General features: G+C 34.7%; 1 protein-coding gene and 1 long non-coding RNA gene across 3 annotated transcripts in view; one reads left to right on the top strand and one right to left on the bottom strand.

Annotated features, from left to right (window-relative positions):
* Positions 1 to 4,861, top strand: part of LOC101884827 (uncharacterized) — a 100,648-nt gene extending 95,787 nt beyond the window's left edge. For both annotated transcript variants that reach the window (XR_012385448.1, XR_012385447.1), the window contains one exon: positions 1,047 to 4,861. This is a non-coding gene — a long non-coding RNA (uncharacterized lncRNA). The remainder of the gene's footprint in view (positions 1 to 1,046) is intronic.
* Positions 146 to 19,902, bottom strand: part of ramp1 (receptor activity modifying protein 1) — a 49,583-nt gene continuing 29,826 nt past the window's right edge. The window contains exon 3 of the mRNA NM_001002693.2: positions 146 to 1,318. Within this exon, the coding sequence (NP_001002693.1) occupies positions 1,063 to 1,318 (256 nt within the window). The 3' untranslated portion in view covers positions 146 to 1,062. The remainder of the gene's footprint in view (positions 1,319 to 19,902) is intronic.

Consider the following 19,902-nt stretch of genomic DNA (forward strand, 5'->3'; position numbering starts at 1 on the left):
TAGCGAATGGAAATCAGGGCTAAAAATGTCCAGTAAGAACTCGGCATTAGATTTTGGCCAAGGCATCAGAATCTCACTGATCAGAGACATTGTCCATCTTAAAATGCACACTGTAAAAAATTATCAGAAAATTAGCAGTTTTTCCTATTTTGTGATTTATTTTTTCATATTATGTGATCCATTTATTTATGCTTTTGAATTGCATGGATCCTTGATCTTTCTTCCAACAACTTTTAACCTTGAAACGATTAAAAAGGTGACTTTTATTTTTAAACTACTTTTTATGTTAAACTACTAAACTTTCAATTAAAGTCACCCTTTTAAACAGTATAAGTTGAATTTTCAACATCAAAAGCAGAGAAAGCAGAGATCAAGGTCCCATAATGCAATTCACAACCACAAATAAATGAAGAACATTTGTGAATCACAAAATATGATTGTTACTAAACAGATAGACAGCTTACTAGACTTTAAAGAGCATTTTGTGTCTTACCAAAATGTCTGATTCTGGACACACTTTTTAAATACAATAATCAATTTACATTTAATTTCTCCATTCTTTTTTTTTTTTTTTGGGGGGGGGGGGGTGATGTCATTAATATTGTAAATACTATTGGCATGTTCATTGTTCTATTTTTTTTTAAATCAACAAAATAACAGCAATCATGTCTGCCATCAAAAATATCATCATTTGGCACAAGCACGATTATAAATGTGTTGAGGTTTACAGGTGACAAAGTGACTGAGTACAGTGTTCACATCACAGTCAAACACAGAATAAAACAGTGTTCTTCCTTTTGTTTGGTGTTTATCCATCCAAGGTGATGTGTATCCGTCATCGCAATAATGACTTGCATTTGTTTTGAAGATCCTTTTTACTGAAAAAATGCTGGCATGACAAAATATTTAGTTGAAAACTAGCTAAAAGAAACTGTGTTAGGTTTTGTCCATATAAAGGATTTTTCAGTTAACACCATGGCAGTGTTCAGTAAAAGTGTTTCAACTCATTGAGTTTGTGAAATCACCTTCTCTATTGTTTGCTGCAGGTGGAAGTTGTTGGATTTATACGATTCCCTCGCTGCGTTTACTCCTCCACACCACCAGAGCAGTCATGAGCAGCGTCACCAGAATGGGCACCACGATAAAAGGCCCCAGGATCCGATTGGGCGGGTCGTGAAGCAGCCGTCCAGACAGTGAGCAGTCATGGAAGTAATGCCTGTGCACCCGGATGAAGAACTCGTCCACCATGCGGTTGGGCCAGAAACAGTTCATCTTTAGAGCCACCAGGAACGTGCAGTTGGTCAGTTCCCCATACGACCTTTAGGAGGACAAATTATAGAATAATGTCAAGAGCACATCTAAATGAGCAATGATAAAGATGCATTTAATGTCATTCAAATATCAAAGTAAAATAGATATCAAAGTACTTTTACTTTTTACTACTCTCAGAAAAATAAATTACGATAAAGCTTATTGAAGTTGAAGATTATTGAATAACGACAAAGTTTACTGCTTGTACCCTTTTAAATTTAGTTAATATCTCTTTCATTTTAATGTACAGTATGTTGTCAGATTCAAATCAAATACTATTAGATTAAATCAATTAATGGATATGGTATAAATATATCTGGCTGTAAAAAAAAAACCTGGATCCAATTAGTTAAATTCTATGAGATTGGTTTTCTTAATATTCAGGGGCAAAATTGGCACAACTTCATACTCCACACAATAGATGAATTAAAAAGAAGCATTTAAAACACATTGAATTCATTGATATTATTACAAAAGTCTCATTCTTATTTGTTAAATTTAGGTTTACTTACTCCCAGGGCTGTTTATACAGTTGATAACGGAATTATTAGCCCTCCTTTGAGCTTTTTTTTTTTCTTTTTAAATATTTCCCAAATGATGTTTAACAGATTCAGGAAATTTTCACAGTATGTCTGATAATACTTTTCTTCTAGAGAAAGCCTTATTTGTTTTATTTCGACTAGAATAAAAGCAGTTTTTAATTTTTTAAACACCATTTTATGGACAAAATGATTAGCCCCTTTAAGCTCTATATTTTGTTCAATAGTCTACAGAACAAACCATCATTATACAATAACTTGCATAATTACCCTAACCGGCCTAGTAACCTAATTAACCTAGTTAAACCTTTAAATGTCACTTTAAGTGTTTTGAAAAGTATCTAGTAAAATATTATCACTATATATTATTACTGTCATCATGGCAAAGATAAAATAAATCAGTCATTAGAGAGGAGTTATTAAAACTATTATGTTTAGAAATGTGTTCAAGAAATCTTCTCTCCATTAAACAGAAATTGAGGAAAAAAATAAATAGGAGAGTTAATTATTGAGGGGGGGCTAATAATTCTGACTTCAACTGCATATCAAAGTTGATATTTAGCCTCACCATGTTGTGTTTTGTAACATTTCATTTTTACGAGGTGGGTCGTTGGCCCAATGCTCAACTCCCAACCTGGAAGACCAGGACATACATACACTAGGCACAATTTAGCTTACCTAATTCACCTATAGCACATGTCTTTGGACTTGTTGGGAAACTGAAGGCCCCATTGGGGAGAAACCATCAAAGTTTTCATTTAGCAATGAACTAACCCTTAAAGTAACAAAGCCTTGTTTACTGAAATAACTTTAGGAGTTGGAAACAACTGGTTCAAATGTAAACATCTGCAAATGTTTAGAAGCTTTAATAATCAATATTATAAAGCACACATTTCTAATGGACACAATTTCCTTGTTTAGGGGTCTTATTTTTAAGTCATTTGAACTGTTATGCATTTTTAAACAAAAAAAAGTGTACACTTGCTGTGGATAAAATTAATGTAACTGAAATGTTACTTATTGCTACCCAATTACACTGTTCAAGATGAATGTCAATTTAATATCTTCAATCAATAAAATAATCACATGGAAACCTGCAGGACTTTAAGAAAACCAATCAAAAGCATCCTACTGTGGATTTCACGTTAACTTAGGCTAACAATGTGACACTGTTCCAAATCATCCATAAAAGACATGTTTCAAGAGTTCACTATTGCTTGATACTTTCTATAGTTTTTAGCATAACAAAACTATTAAAGCTGTGGGTTCAATTGGTCTGAGGACAAGGACAATGACAGGGTTTGTACATTTGTAGAGTGTTTTTAATTAAGAACAAAAATCTGCGTTGACAAATGAATGACATATTCTTTTACAGAATAACTCATCTAAATCAACCATCAGTCTATTTTAGACATTTTTGGGATGAAATACTTTTTATTTACTGTATATTTATTTTAAGGACAGATAATGTGATGTACATTCTGGTAGAATGTCCCACTAATTGGTTTGGCTTGCTCTCCCGGGAGAGAGCCCTGAGCTTGGAGATAATTGAGCTCAGTGCTCCCGCCTGGTCATTTACACTAACATGAAAGGGGGGTCCAAGATCAGGTAGGTCTCAAGAGCTCCCCCTAGAAAAAGAAAAAGGTGTGGATGGGGGATTCTACAAAAAAAAACAAAAAAACAAAACAAAGATAAGCTATTTAATGTAGGCTTGGATTCATCTGATTGGTTTATCGATGATATGAGAGACTAGCTTTGATCAATAGCATGTGCTCCCCTCAAAATTAGTTTGTGAAACTTCACTTGTTCAAACACACATGATTACGTAGAAACAATCTTCTCTGTGAGCCCTAAAGAGCCCTGATGGACTGAAATCACTCTAGTAATGATAATGATGGTGGTGGTGGAGATGAAGATGAGCTCCTCTCCAGTGAAGGAGCTCAAGGAGAGACGGTTCTTCCGATGAGCTCTTAATAGGGCCCTGTGTGAGTGTTAGACCCTGACCCTCCTCCCCTGAGCCGGCTATTTATAAGTCCAGCCAGCGTAAGTGTGGGATGCCTGGCATAACCTGTGCAGGATTTTGATCGCGTGTTACCTTGTGGGTCGGTTTCAGGGGATGGAGCGTAGCACACGCCTCCTCCCCTCACATTTCACCCTGAGGGATAAAGATGGCTGCTCAAACACTCGGCAAGAGTGAAAAGCAGGTCTCATCTTCCCAAAGAGGCATGCATGACACATATAGGTGTCTGGGTCACCCCTGTGTGCACAGCTACACTGCAGAGGCTAAGGGTGGCTGGGTGAAGGAAATGGGAATGAATTAAAGAAGCCAGTCGAGAATGACTGGAACTACTGCAAATTCAGGAGAGGATTTTAGGGGATTGACTTGGAAGCTGAAATTTAGCCACTGAGCTTAATTTTATAATTTCATTTTAATGCACCATTTTAACCCTTATATGCTTATGTTTGACATCTAACATTAAATAGTCCAATTCTCTATCAGATGCCAAAAGTGAACAACAAATGGTATCAAATGGTATACGCTTACAGTCTCCTGTAATACTATTGAATATTGTTATCATAATCTTTACATTCATGTTTATTTTTTTTATAAATGGTTCAAATACTGGTGCCAGGAATGTGTTTAATGTGTTATAAGACCAAGCATTGGTCATAAACAGCTATTGAGAGTTTTATTAACTCAAATGAGTAGAAGCTTAGACCCAGGAACAATATTTCATACACCAAATTTTACAAGCAGATTATGTATTTAAAACAATTGTATACGTTTTTGTATACTCTTAATCCTGATTACTGAATTAAGCTTTTAAACGTTATGTCTATTTGTTGTGTATGTCCGTGTAAAACACATTTTGAATGATCAGGACATGAGTACCATATTGTGCTACACAGGCTTACTTGAACTATGTCGTTTTAATGTTCTTCTTATTGTGGTAATCATGTTTATGAGTGTGTGATAAATGTGAAAATAAAATAATCACTTGTCGACGTGCTCTAATGGTGGTAGTGGGTCATTTTAGTGGAATTAAAGTTCAGGAGAAGCTCCAGCTTCTGTTAAACCCCGTCTGTTAATGGACTGACCCTGAGCTCACACCTCTGACTGTCTGTCTGCCTGTGTATTTATAGTGCTCACATTAAAGACTCCGAAATACAAAGAAGCTTGCAGCTGTACATTCACAACGGACAGTTAAAGCACATGCTAATAATAAAAGGCAGCATTATTTATTTTGCCCATTTTATTTATTGCCGTTTGCATGTTTTTTTTTTGTTTTTTTTTGTCATATTAAATACACATACACGTTAGCATAGTAAACTTTGTAGTAAACTTCATCACTTTTGTTTGGATAAACGTATTAGTATTAATAAACTCTCTATTACTAAATATTGAAATATAATGGAGTGAGGACTAAGAAGATGACTGAAGCAGTTTTGAGTATTGATTATTTGTTCATGATTCTAAATGTTTATTTGATATCTGTTTGGTTCAGTTTAAATAGTTTTTTTTTTCTAATGTTTGCTCTATTTGAATGATGTTATTTTAGCTTTAACCATACTAAACCTTGTGATTCAAAACACATAAGACACATAATGAATGTTCTGTTTATTCTTAGCTTTTGTGCTCTTCAAATCATCAAATTGTGTTTCACAGGGCTCAAACTTTAAATCATAGAAATAACCCAGATGAGCGACTGAGCAAGTTTCCGTATGGCTGACAATTCATACATATGAATCTATGCAATGTAAACTATGTGGTTATGTTGGACCTTTGAAAACTGGTGTGCAATTACATCACAAACCCAAAAGTCTGGTAGCGTAGCACTTTACAGACCTGTGATGATCAGTTTCCACTTTATAATGGGTATCAAGAAAGTCAAGAGTTCACATTGCAGGGGAGATATTGATAAATAACTTTTACAGTGTAAAGCTTTCTGAATTTTCACATGATACACATTAGCTATGTTTCCATAAAAAAAATCAGTTGATGGAAACACCGCTAATGCGCATAAAAATGTATGCGTATAACTGAGAAAGATAAACTTTTATTCAATAAGAAAAGATGCGCATAAACTATGATGAAAACACTTTTACCGAACAAATTTCAGTGCATAAAAAAAAGTCATGTGATTTTGTTATAAAAGATCATGTAATGAAAAAAAATATGTAAATGGCTGACCACATTGTAAAACATCTGAAATGTTGTTTTGGTCATTCTAAAACACCTAATCATCTCAGTATTAGTGTAATTATATAATTATATACCTCTAGAACAGGGATGTCAAACTCAATTCCTGGAGGGCCGCACGCAGCCCAGCACAGTTTAGTTCCAACCCTAATTACTCCTGATCAAACTAATTCAGTCCTTCAGGCTTGATTGAAACCTACATGTAACTGTGTTGGAGCAGGGTTGGAACTAAACTATGCAAGGCTGCGGCCGTTTTTTGCTCTGCACCTTACATCTTCAAACGCCTCCACCTATTCATTGCGTGTCGGCATTGTCTTCTGAGGCAGTTTATTAAATAAAGAAAAGATTCATGCAGCTTCTCCTACCTCAGTAAATTTCATTTTCACTTTTGATATTTGTCACCAGTTAATCAGAAAGTGACAATTTTGTTCCCTTTGACGATTTTGATGGAAACGCTGCTTTATTGGCATGTCTTACATGCAATATTTCAGTTTTGCGCAAATATTTAATTCACATCTTTGGATGGAAAACATAGCTATTGTCTCTAAGAGGATTGTATGAGACAATGAGATTGAATGAGGACTTTGACATTCACACATTTCTTTAAATATATACATATGATTACAGGGTTTTACTAGCAGTTTAAGAGTTTGGTGTATTGATGTATTTCGTTTAGAATCCTGAGAATACAGTTTTTGTTTTTTTTTATTCTGTATTTTGCACAGTGCTTTTTTTTTGTTTAGTTTCTCTTTCTTTTTAGTAAATATGTTGTTGTTCTTTTGTTTTATATATTTGTTTTTAATAATTTTTTTTTCCTAATTATTGATTGATTCATTTTGTATCATTTATCGTCAACATTTGGTGGGATCTCATATGATGCAGGCATATAGAAGTGTAAAGAGTAGTACATGCGGTTCAGTTTGTCTGATGAAACGTCACATGCTATGCAAAAGCTTTTTAATTAAATGCATTTTTGATACTTTTGGAGCCTTTGTATCGCTGACGCTATATTTGATTTTGCAAGATAAACAGTAAAATATATTAGCTCGCAAATCATGAGCTAAAAACATTGTATCATTTAAAGAAAATGAATTTCATTGATTGATAATCTGCTCATTTGGAAGAAAATGAATACAATTGTTGGGGTTTGGTCCTGCTTTGCTGTTCATTTTAGATGGACACTGCAGCAAACCCGGTGTATAAACACATTTTTGGCATTTGCAAAAATATTGATGGTGCCACATTTTTCCATTGAACCTTAGAAGTAAATGTTGATATTGTGACAGCTGACACACAATACATGCAGAAATATGTGAACACAAAGGCACATTGTAGCCACAGGGAGCAAAGAACAACGACATTATTTAAAGCCACAAAGCAGAACTTTTGAAAAGGGCAGAAGATGGATTCATGTGCAAACGGTATAAATGGCAAAGTGACATTGTGACATTTCGTATGGCCATAAAGAACTCGCTACCATAAACAGGACAAAAGCAGAAGCCTAATAATATCATTCTTTCCTGGTGGATTGTTAAAAAACAACACACAAAAGGTTGCGCCATTCATCTTTACATTATATTTTCGTTAATAAGCAAATCTTTAACACGTTAAAGCACTTTCACCCTAAAAAAATAATCCAACTTGAAAGCCATTACACTTGTAAAACATTAGAAGCAAATGCACATCAAACCAGAAAGAGATCTGCTCATCCATCTAAAAAATAATCTTGCTGTCTGCTCTGCTGCAGAGATAAACGAGGATATCAGCATGTTTCTGTGTTTATATTTAACTACATCCAACTGTACGGAGTGATGAATAGGGGATGTCAAATGTATCATCAAAACAGCTGTGGCAATATTCAGCCTGTAAGCATCGGTTTGAACGGAAGTCGTTTAGTGAACGAGTTAAATTTGGATGTTTAATCATAAGGAGCCCCAGGAGCTTCATATCTGCCCTGTCAGAAGCCATTATCATGCAATTAACAAGTGAATACAGATAAGATGAAGAAGTTCTGGATAAGATCCTCTGATTTTGTATTAAGGACATCATTTGCATTCTTATTTTTCCAAAATAACTTGCTTCTGTGAAACACAAAAGATGTTGAGGCAGAATAAAATTTAGAGCCAGTTCATAACACAGCCCTATATCTTCAGAATGACTTTTAATGGTACTAACACTAATGTTTAACTGTATTGATTAAATACAGTGTGTCCAAAAAGTGCAAAACTTGGGGAAAAGACATTCCAAGAAAGACAGTCATAAATTATGCCTTTTCTTTTCATAAACAGACTCAACTATATTTAAAAAAAATTTTAAATAGCCTAAAAATCAGTTATACAAAAAAAGGTTATTGGTATAGACCAGTGGTTCTCAACTGGTTTGACCATGGGACCCACATTTTTACATGGTTATCAACCCGTGGCCCAAATTTTTAGCAACTATAATATAATTTTAGGAATTAAAATTAATTTGTATTTATTTGTTAACATCCACAAGTAGTGACAGATAAATCATAAGAAAATCACCAAGACTTACAAATAAACTATATTTTACTATTGTCAATGTCTCAAATTATAAAAATAATACAAAGTAAAAACAACAAATGTTTGGTTTCTAAAAGTGCTCTTGTGAGTGCACATCACTACATATGACACACTGAGGTTTTAAGCCTTTTTCATCAATATATGTAAATCCATACTTTACATATTCGGGGTCGTACTTGTGCTTCGACATATTTGTTGCTAGAATTAAATTAGATTTCACATGTTAAACGGTACAGTTAACGTTCGCTTATTTCAAAATAAAAGTCTTATATAAGCAAAATAAGTCAAAAATTAAACATTTGTTGTTTTTTTGACCACACTCTGCGACCCACTAAAAATGTTCCCGTGACCCACTTTTGGGTTGAGAAACACTGGTATAGACCACACTGTAAATTGTTATGTATTCCTAATAAATATTGACATGTTTATTTCATGTATTTTTCATATATATAGTCATTGTATTTAAGAGAAATTTTTATTATATCAATTTGGATGATTGCAAAATATCGTTTGGCACTAAATTCGTGTCATGTTACAATTATATGTAGCAATTATACAACAAATTGATTGAAGCCAAGCTACTTTACTGAAACCAGAGACCATTTCCATATCAAAGAAGATGGAGCCACAGAGCTACACCTATGATGCCATCACTGCACACCAATGATACTTCAAATGCACTGAAAAAATGATTCAAAGAAGATTCCTTGGATTTACTCAATGTTTTTTAAACTTAAGTTGTTGTAAACAATTGATTTGGACAGAATGTAAACAAATTAAGTTCAGCATTACTAAATTCAATTTGTTTGTTTAATTTCAACACATATAAGTTGTTTGCAACAATTTTGCAGACATCATTTTTTTCAGCATGTGTTTGCTATCCCAATTATTGCTATTTCTTCATTCATATATTTATTTATTTATATGTTATTATTTAGCAAAAAAAAAAATCTAACTTTGTCAAATTTGACTTGATTTCATTTAAAATTACATCATCAGTTCATTACAAAATGTATTACATGAGAACATTTAATGCAACACAAGAAAACTGCAATTTTTTTTTTGCACCTGGAGAAACTATGATGATAATAAAATAGAGAGACTAATCCAAATTTAGGTAGGTCTTTAAGTGTATAATGGGTTAATGCTGGTACTTTTCTCCATTGGCCATGTGATGGGAAAGTCTCCCTGCAGCTTTCAGTCTTGTAAGGCAGCGGATTGAATTTCTGAATGGTTTAACACCACTAAATATAACTTGTGTGACAGGACAGAGACAATTTGGGACAAATATCAACACAGAGAGGCCATGACTACAGCACACTGTCACTGTTTATGCTGTGGGACATGAGGGAAAAAATAAATAAATAAAAGAAAAAAGATTACGGGTGTATTACAGATTGAGTAAATAGTGAATAAATAACCAGCACTCTTTCATATTTTATCAGCTATTTTGAAAGGCGAGTCATTTTGACTATGAACCCATGGTGAGAGAAAAGTCTAGTCCAATCTGATAATATGGACTAACATTTTTTTGCCCAATTTTACTACATCAGTGGCATTTTTTAAGACACAAATCATTAGTTTCTGGATCTCTACAGAGATTGTTTGTTGCAGAACTTAACTAGCAGAATGTTTGGAGGTTATATAATTCCCTTATTGTTAACTATCACTACATTACTTAAAGGTGTTGTATTTAAGTTTGACTCTGCTAAAGCAGAGAAAAAAATACCATAATATGTTTGCAGATATTTAAGAAACATGCTAAGTAAACATTCTTGTAAATCTGAAAAACATTTCTGAAGTCAGATATTCTGCTTTGAAAATGTCTGTTACGTGTTTTGGTCACTTTAACCCACCTACTGCTACTTTAACCAACTTTATTTCAGCACCACAGGTTGCCTTGTTGGAAAACTGCTTATTTTATTCATATATTTAGAAAGGCTCTAAAAGCGTGCGCCCAAATGATACGCAGATTCAGAGTTCCACATGAGGTTATTCATTAGCAAATATTTAAATATTATGAGCGTAAACATTAAATGAGCGGGTTACATTGTAACCCTGTGTCCTAACAACACGCGACATGATGAAATTTGCAGTGATTTGTAATTTGGCTGTTTGCACCAGACAAACACGACAGAAATTTAAATACAACCATTCAGAAGTACAGAATATATGTGCACTCACTGGACTCTATTGAAATGGTGAGGTTTAGGATCTAATAATACGCAATAAACCTCTTTAACATTAGTAAATGTACATCCTGAATCACTGATATGTGTTGGTTTAGAGTCACAGTTCTAAAGTTCAATTTCAAAGGGTTTATTTTATTTTCAAGATCTGAGGTGAACTATCAGCTGCTGTTTTCAGTTGTATGACGATAAATGTCAAGTAAAATGTCATTCTAAAATGTCAAAACTTTTTATTTTTAAGCTCTCCAGTATGCTTTCCCCCCACCCCCCACCGGATGCATTTAGCAGCGGCAGGTTTAGATTCTGATCCCGAACTCCATCTGTTCCTCCGGACGTGCAGCATTCATATTGTAGTGCAGGTGCTTGTGGGACATTTTCCATTAGCTATGTGGAATGTGACCACACTTGAAAACATTTAACCCCTCTGTCAGCCTTGATGACACTTAATGACTTCGAGAGAGACAGAAAGAGCCAGCGAGAGGGTGCACTTTATAATATGTTTCAACAAATCACAAAGCATCCAGGGCACAGATCAACTGCTTCTGTAACTGTAAGCTTGAAATGCTTAAAAGGGCATTTCTGGATCATCTTCAACTAGTATATGACCATGAGGGTCACTGGTGTTTAATATCATAGCTAATGTGAGGCATTTACAGTATTGTTGCACCTTTATAGAGTACAGTGTGAACTTTTCATATACAGTACACATAATACACAGTGTATAAATTCTGGTTGGTATGCACAAAGCTTGCAAAAGAAACGTTATAATTAAAAATTTTTAATTAATTTTTATAATTAATTTCAGTGATTTGCATGATGAGTAAACAAGTACAGTCAGATGAACCCCATATGACTTTAAACTTAATAGAGTAAGTACAATATATAAGCATTAATCTAAACATTGAAGTAAGAAGAAAAGTTATACATGAAAGTTTTGGGAGACCACATTACTCAAAGTGAGGGAACAAGTTTGCTAAATGATCTTAGTTTATTCAACTTAGTAGGGTTTTTGGTGTGTAAAACTTCCTACAAAAGTTCCTACATTTAAACTCCATGCAGGACTGTCTATATGAACCAGAAACTCTAGCATTTCAATAAATATGCTTTGCCATGACAGTCAGTTCTTTTAACTTTCTCTGCTCTACTTTAGTTTCTCTCTCACTTTTTAAGAGATCACATGACCCCGCTGTCCTCACATAGTCTCCTCAGGGACAAGACAGCAGGTCACAGAGAGTCAGATCTGCTCAAACACAGATGCTGTACACACAAATGAAGGTCAGCGTGAGTCAGGACACCTGAGCTGGAGTTACAGGACTTCTGACGTATTGGAGGCTTGAGGAGGATCACATCTGTCATGGAATAGATTTCTGGAGAGGCCAGAGGGGAATCACTACTAATATGTTCCGCCATATAATCTGGGTGCTTTCATGACATAAAAAACTTCAGCCTAATGTGTTTGGATTTACCACAGCTTTAGAAGTGTCTGGAAATCATTGTAATGGGTTTAAATAAACTCTGTATGATTTTTAAAATGATATAACATTTTAAATGATCAGTTATTGTAAATTCCTGTTATAATAAGATATAATAATAGGAACATAAATGCATCCATTTTAAAAACATGAACTAGCATTTAAAGCATAACTCCTGAGTTTGAGAAATCTCGATAACATGCATTAAAACATTAGGAAATGGAAACTAAGTACAGTTTATATTAAATCTTGTAACATACTGTACAGCAGACAAATTTAAAAGAACGGGTTGGTCTGGAATAACATGACCTGTCATGTAACATTAATTGATTGTTTAATTATAAAAAGGCCATTTTTAATTTGCCGTTTAGAAATGAACGTTTACAGAAATCACCTAGTCAGTTACAAAGGTTTTTATTTAGTTACTTGCTATCTGTTGTATTCTAAATGTATTGCTTGTCAAATACAATCTTTGTACTGTATTAGATTTCACATTCAATGTTGTCACAACCCTGAAATCTCATCCGTACATGCACGTGGGATTTTTCCTCTCTATTTTTAGAGTTTGACAACTCCTACTCGGTGTACTGTATGCTTTCAGTGTATGGAGAGAAAAAAAAGTGTGCAAAACATATTTTGTGCTCCACGGAAGAAAGAAAATATGATTTGGAACCACATGAGGATGTGCGCTTCATTGTTTGGAAAACCATTGTATTAAAAGAATGTCCCGCAATAACCTGAAACCACCATAGAATCTCTAGAGTTTATATCTCCAGTTTAATTTAATATTTGCACTTTATTAAACCTGTAAGATTAGTTTTTTGCTTGGTAAATCTTTAGCAATCTGTTCCTTAATTAGATTCCTTCAGAAGAGCTGGAATTAGGTTTTTTTTAGGTTTTAGGCTGTTATCAGGTCTCTTAAGCTCTCTTTTAGCTATACTGTAATTGATTTAGCTCAGATTAGGAGATCTCAGAAAGAGATTGATGGACATACTGGACCAACAAAGACTATTGTTTTTTTTATACACCCTTTTCACATTTCCAGGTTTCTCAGTAGCGGAAGGCATCATAGTTGGGTAAACTAGAACAGTTTCATTTTTAATATCATTTGCTGAAATAATAAAAGAAAAACTCCATGGTGGTGTTATCAAGACTTTCAGAAAAAGAAAAAATAAATTATGTGAGACTGATGACGGCAGCCAGAGGAGAGAATAACATCAATTTAATCTCAGCCCCTTAGATGCTGGATTGCAAATACCTTGCATATGCGGTCATTTGTTTATTGTTTTGTGTAATTTGACACAAAGATTATGTAACTCATTCATAAATGCATATAAACGTTCATAAGTAAAAAATAAAAAAAACTAATTATTAAAAACCATTAAAGATTAAAGATGATAATGACCGTAAACGTGTCATAACTGGTTTGTGAAAAGGGTCCATGAAATAGCAAAACCAAAAATGTGGCCAATTTCAACATATATGTGACTGCATTTTTTTTCTCGGATAATGATATTAACAGGGGAATATTATGGATGATTATTACAAAGCTCACTAGAATATTTGATTCTGATTGGTCAATCACCACATTCCAAGGTAGGTTATTCCTAGATAACAACCTCTGAGATAATAACACCGACTCATTAATGTACTTAGAAATTATATTAAACGTCAGTAAATACATTCATATCCATAATTATAAAGTATGCTTATCTGACAAGCTGCTGTTTTAGACTGTTTGGCACCATCTTCTGACTGAATAATAATTAGATTAGTGTATATGAGCTATTCAGCCATTTTCTTTTCTGTCTACTTTGTGATTAATTAAAGTAGAAATAGACTTCTTTGATTTAGAATAATGATGTGTGGTCATTTAATAGGCGGGATAAAGTACATCCATGTGGTTGTCTTTGCAGAATAAAGCCTTTCATGTAAAATTATTTTATGAAGTTCTTTTCGCAACACCAAATAAGTGCCACAAAGTATCATAAGATGCAAATAAAAACATTTGCATCACCTATCTTTTCCATATTGACAATGCTTTCTACAGTGTTACACTTGTGATGTTGAGCACTTTGGTTTATGCCCAATGAAGTATGGTTCCTCTAAAATCAAGGTAAAATGTGCACAGTTCTCTTACGTTTGTGTTTGAAAACACTGTTGATTGGGTTTATAAAAAGATCTAGGTCAGTGGTTTGCTAGGTGATCTGTATAAGCACCTTTATGTGGTGTATCTAAAATGTACTACAAAACACTCAGTAATGTATCAGATTTGCAAAAATGTAGATGACGCCCTCTAGTGGATTTGTCATCCAAAACATGCAACGAAACATGCGTTTTGCAAAAAATGTAGCCTAAGGTATGTATTTCCATTGAGCATGTGCAGGAAATGACCCTTAGAAAGCCAAAGAATGTGTTTGTTGGTTTTCTCCAAAGCAGTTTTAATACTCCATTCCTTAGGTACAGACAATTTGCTGAGGAGTGCAAGAGTGCTCACCACCTCAGACTGCTTGTATATAACCTTAATTACCTGCAGTTGACTGGCCTTGGTGCTCCATAAGTCTTTTGAGGCTCATTGGAGACCTCATGCAGTTCTACTGTGTTTCTCAGAGCTCATCCCAGACCTGTCTGCCTCTGCCTCTGCTTTGTGCATAATTGAGCAATAGACTTGGATGACCTCATGGTGGGAGCCAAGGGGCCATACATACTTTAATGAGCACTGTTTCACAGGTGAGCGGGGCACTTGAACCCGCTTCCAGATCTGAGAACACCGTGAAATCCCCTGAGCAACCTTTGAGAAATAACACTCTCCTCCAGGAAGGCTGACAAATTGAGCATGGAGTCTAACTTGATTGCTTAAAAAACACTGAACTGAATGTATTGTCAACTTTATGTTTATAGCAAAACATGTATGGCATGCCTTTTCTTCTGATTTAAAGAACACACTTAAAAATAAAGGTTCTTCGTTGTCATTGAGGGTTACATGATGTACATTTATCATCCATGGAAAGTCTTAATTGCACAAAATGTTCTTTAAACAATTTCTCTTAAAGGGACTTATATGGCATAACTGTGAAATGATTATTCAATGTGTTAAACCACATCCAGAAATTAATCAAAATGTATGCCAGGATGACAAAGCTTCAATTTCCTTTTCCTTTACATAGAGTATATGTTTTTGGTGCACTAATGCACATATAAAGTAAAAAGCATCAAATTAAAGTCTAGAGGTCAAGGTCATCACTGTTTGTTAGTACCCACCATTAAACACAGTTAGCAGAAACTCTGACTCACTGTCTGAAGGGAATCGCTCAAACTGCTTTTAATAAAGTTGACATATTCAGTCAGGCAGGCGATGTGAACAATCTTGTGTCATAAATGACGGATTAATTTAACTACACCCAAAGGAAACATTGTCTTAAACAAAATCCCAGCATTTTTTTTTTATGAAACTGAGATTATTTTGCTACTATAATCACTACCGGGTGGAGAAAAAACTGTGCAAGAGTGAAGAACTTTACAAGAAAAATTTATGATAAAACTCGAAGCTTTAAAAAATTATAAAAATTTGTTTTAGTTCCCCTCACACAACATTAAGTTCTTCAATTTAGAAACGGAAGTGCAAATATGTGCAGAAAAAAATGATGGTGGCATAAAGTAAGGAATAACGTGTGGCAATGGAAAAAAATGTAGTGGCCATTACACTTTTGGAGTGCTTTGTTTTCAAATAATTCAATGGTCTGTGGTAAATTATTTTTACTTGTAACTATACCAACATTTTGTCTATAAAAATTTTGTGTACAGGACTAATTAGGAATGTTAAACCAAAACAACATTTTTAAGCTTGCAATGGAGACATAAATATGTAATGAAGTCATTAATATGCAAGTGATAAGTGTGCAGGAGAGTGAATGTGCTTGTTGTTAACAATAAAGCAATTTTGTGGCAAACATTTATTTTATTATTTAATAGATTTATTTGCTTTGTCAATGTGTTTATGGGTTTTGGATTGTAGCCAGCCTGGTGAAAACATTTTTTTTTCTTTTTCTTCTTTTTCTTAAAAAGTGGGCCTTTTAGCAGTTATTTACTTCATTTTCTATTTAATTAGAAGATTTAAGTACTACATGTTAGTGACTTTTTAAGTACTATTACTGTGCTTAAAATAGCACAAAATCTTGTCAGATGGTCATCGTAAACACTTTTTTTTATGTACTAAAAGCATTTCCTAAAGATTTAGAATAAAGAAATATGAAAACAGTATTTATTTTTATAATACAAAAATAAGAATCTGTTAAAGTTTTAAATTTATTAGGCAAATACTGGCCAGCACATTCAACTTTCCTCAGTTAGAATTTAGAATGGCAGGGACTGTGATTCAAAGCCACACCCCCTGAAATTGCGACCGTGCGCACCGAGTCACAACAGCAGACAGACAACCCACTAGTTCATGTCATTCGCCAATTAGTTAGTGTTAGCCAGCGGCGTGCAGGAATTACATTTATTACTTAGCCACACTTGCTATTTCAGAGCGAATATTCAGAGTAGCATGGTAAACAGCATAGGAAGGCTGTCATTGCTCAAAAATGAACCACTGTGAATATAAAAGCAACTTCATCTCAATAAAGCAGGTTAGGCGGAATAACGCTACAGTATTTACTGATGTTTTGTTGTTAAACTAAATATAAATCTACATTATCGATGCTGTAAAAGGACCTTTTGAAACTGAAAATAATCACATCAATCTTTCACCGGAAGATTTCAGTGGCTTAACAACACGTCTGTGCATATAAGTCATTCATAACAGAACACAATACAACATAAGCTTACTAAAATAGTAAGATAAAATAGCCTGACTAAAATAGTTTTAAACTAGAACATTACTTGTCTAACAGTGATACTTCAGCCATGGTGTCGTCCTTCCACCAGCCTGCTAAAGTAACTCCAATACTGATTCAGGTTTTTTAAAGTTTCAATTCAGCTGATTTCTCCCGGTCTGTCTCGTGATCGAGCGGTGCTTATGCAGTTGGGAACGAGCTTATAGCGGATCTGCGTGAACAGATGCGCAGAACTCCAAATCTACATTTGCTGACAGACAGTCTGAGCTGCTTATCGGAATTATGGGAGATGTCGGTCCGACAATATTTAATTGGATGAATATTTTTTAGTTTTATGCTTTACCCAGAATATAAAAATACATATGAACACATTTAGATCATTTACTGTAATCATTACTATTGGACTGTAAAGAGACTTTCAACCAGCACAACAAAAAATGTTTCTGAAGACAATCACCTACTGCACGTTTAAATAAATAGCTGTGAATGTTCTAGATGTTATGACAATGAAAAAAGTAAACATGACTTTGTTAAAGTCACTGTAACTGTTTCTGTGTGAAGTTGCATCTAATTTTACAAATACCTCTGTATGACAATAATAAAATGTAAAAGAAATACAGCATTTTTTAAAATAAAATTATAAGTTGTAAACCTCTGATAAACTGCATAAGTGCCTCACCTTTAAAGAAAAATCATTTAAATGTCATCATTTACTCCCCCATGTAATCCCAGAATAGCATTAAAATACTGGATGGAAGCTCAAAGAAAATGTATTTTAAAAATGCAGATAAAAAAGTACAGACTCAGTTGAGTCTGAGAATGTTTATGTCTGATAAACACATCCTGCACGGATCAGGAGAACACACAAATTCCTTGATGCACATAAAAAGCTGAACGTTTGCCTCTGCAGATTGGATGCTGTTTTAATAATGATAACAAAATAAATGACTAAATAAACATTTTTGTGTATCTGGTAGTTTGAGGCACAACAAACTTATTACGGAGGAAAACAAGCTACAGTGGTTTCCCTGCTTGCAGAAAGTTTAATTTCACAGGAAGTGTCAAATTTAATCTATTAAACACCTGAAACGAAAATGTAAAAAAGTTATTCTAATTTTACACACAATTTAAATTCCCGCAGTAGTTCTGGATCCAGCTATTGACCTCCGTTGTATGGAAAACACAAACATCTAGCTAAAAAAAACTCATGCAGGTTTGTAACAACATGAGGGAGTGTAAACGATGGCAGATTTTGACATGTTTGTCTCTTTTAGTGCAATGATTTCTAGTAGCATAAAACAGCATCAGCATTTTGCACCTTGGCACAAGCTAAAGCAGAGAGAAACTGAGTTGCAGAGGACAAACAGAGCCTAGAGTGTTGATGACAGCAACTGGCAGACCTTCCTGGCCCCGATCCGACATCTCGGACATCAAGTGTCACTTTCCCTGGAGAAGCTCAACGGCTTCAGTCTAACGTCAGAGCTTTTAGGGTCAGTTGTCAGGGGCACAGAATAAAAATAAAAAAGAAATATAAGACAGTTCCCTTCTTGTTAACCTGCAAATGTGAACGTTCTTCTATATCATGTTTTTTTCTGGAGCAACACAAATAACCTCCTCCATTATGTCAGAGAGACAGCTGGGCATATGTAGGCATTCCCAGGAACGATGTGCGCCTGGAGCTCTGCCACATGGCACACTAAATCCCTCTGAAGTATGTGATAATATGGGAACCCCTGTCGTCTCTCTTACTGAGAAAACTCCGCTCTTCGCTGACCTTGTCATGAAGTGTTGAAATAAACATGCAGGCCTTTCAGCCCTGCGCTGAACAAAAGTTGCTGAATGAGGACTAAACCTAACTGTGTGTTCTGTTAAAAGTGCTGGGGTGAGTTTTTGTCTCTATTGCTTTTTTTTTAATTTGCTAACATTTTAGGAATAAAATATTACCATTTAAAACAACGGTTTTCTAATTTACATTTATTTACTTCAATTGTCATTTTTTTTCCCTTTCTGAATGTTTGTCTTTCTATTGATGACTATTGATGACTGTCACATGATCCTTTAAATCACCTTTATTTCTTTCATGCTTTATGAAATGATGCAAACTGTGTGTGCTGTTAAAAGTGCACGCCTCAGGTTTCTCTCTCTCTCTCTCTCTCTCTCTCTCTCTCGCTCTCTCCCTCTCTCTCTTTCTCTCGCTCTCTCTCTCTTTCTCTCTCTCTCTCTCTCGGCTGCATTTATTTGCTAAAAATGACAAAAGTGAAATTTTAGGAATACAATTAACCCAGGCTCATTCTGATTATGTAGCCCTATATACAATTCTGAAGAGCACCAAATATGTCCCAGGAGCTTTTTTTCTTTTTGCAGTTTTTGCTTTCGTGAATCCACCATAGGCTGCTTTTACACTGGAAAAGGAGGCTTTTTGAGATCTTAAATTTCTCTCGCAAGAGCCATTCGCACCAACTGTTCTCATGTAAATCCATCAGAGCCGCTGTTAACTGACTGAATAACTGACAGACCAACCAATCCCACACCCTTGCCCTTCTTTAATCCTAACCAATAGTGTTTTAAAAAGCACAGATTTACCTGCCCACCCCCTTCCCTAAACCTAACCACAGTGTTTTCAAAAGCAATCCAGAAAAAGAAAAGTCCTTGCCTGATTTTTACCACGTTTTCAGATTTTACCTCATTCTCACCCTTTTCTTTACTTGTTTATTTTATTTTTTGGCTTCTGTTTTTGTCCTACCCGCTTCCTAGAACCATTCTTCACTGGACTCAAACCCCATTGTTGCAGTCAACTTCACTCTGCGTCTCA

Source organism: Danio rerio, chromosome 9 (assembly GCF_049306965.1).
Source record: "Danio rerio strain Tuebingen ecotype United States chromosome 9, GRCz12tu, whole genome shotgun sequence".
Lineage (NCBI taxonomy): Eukaryota > Metazoa > Chordata > Actinopteri > Cypriniformes > Danionidae > Danio > Danio rerio.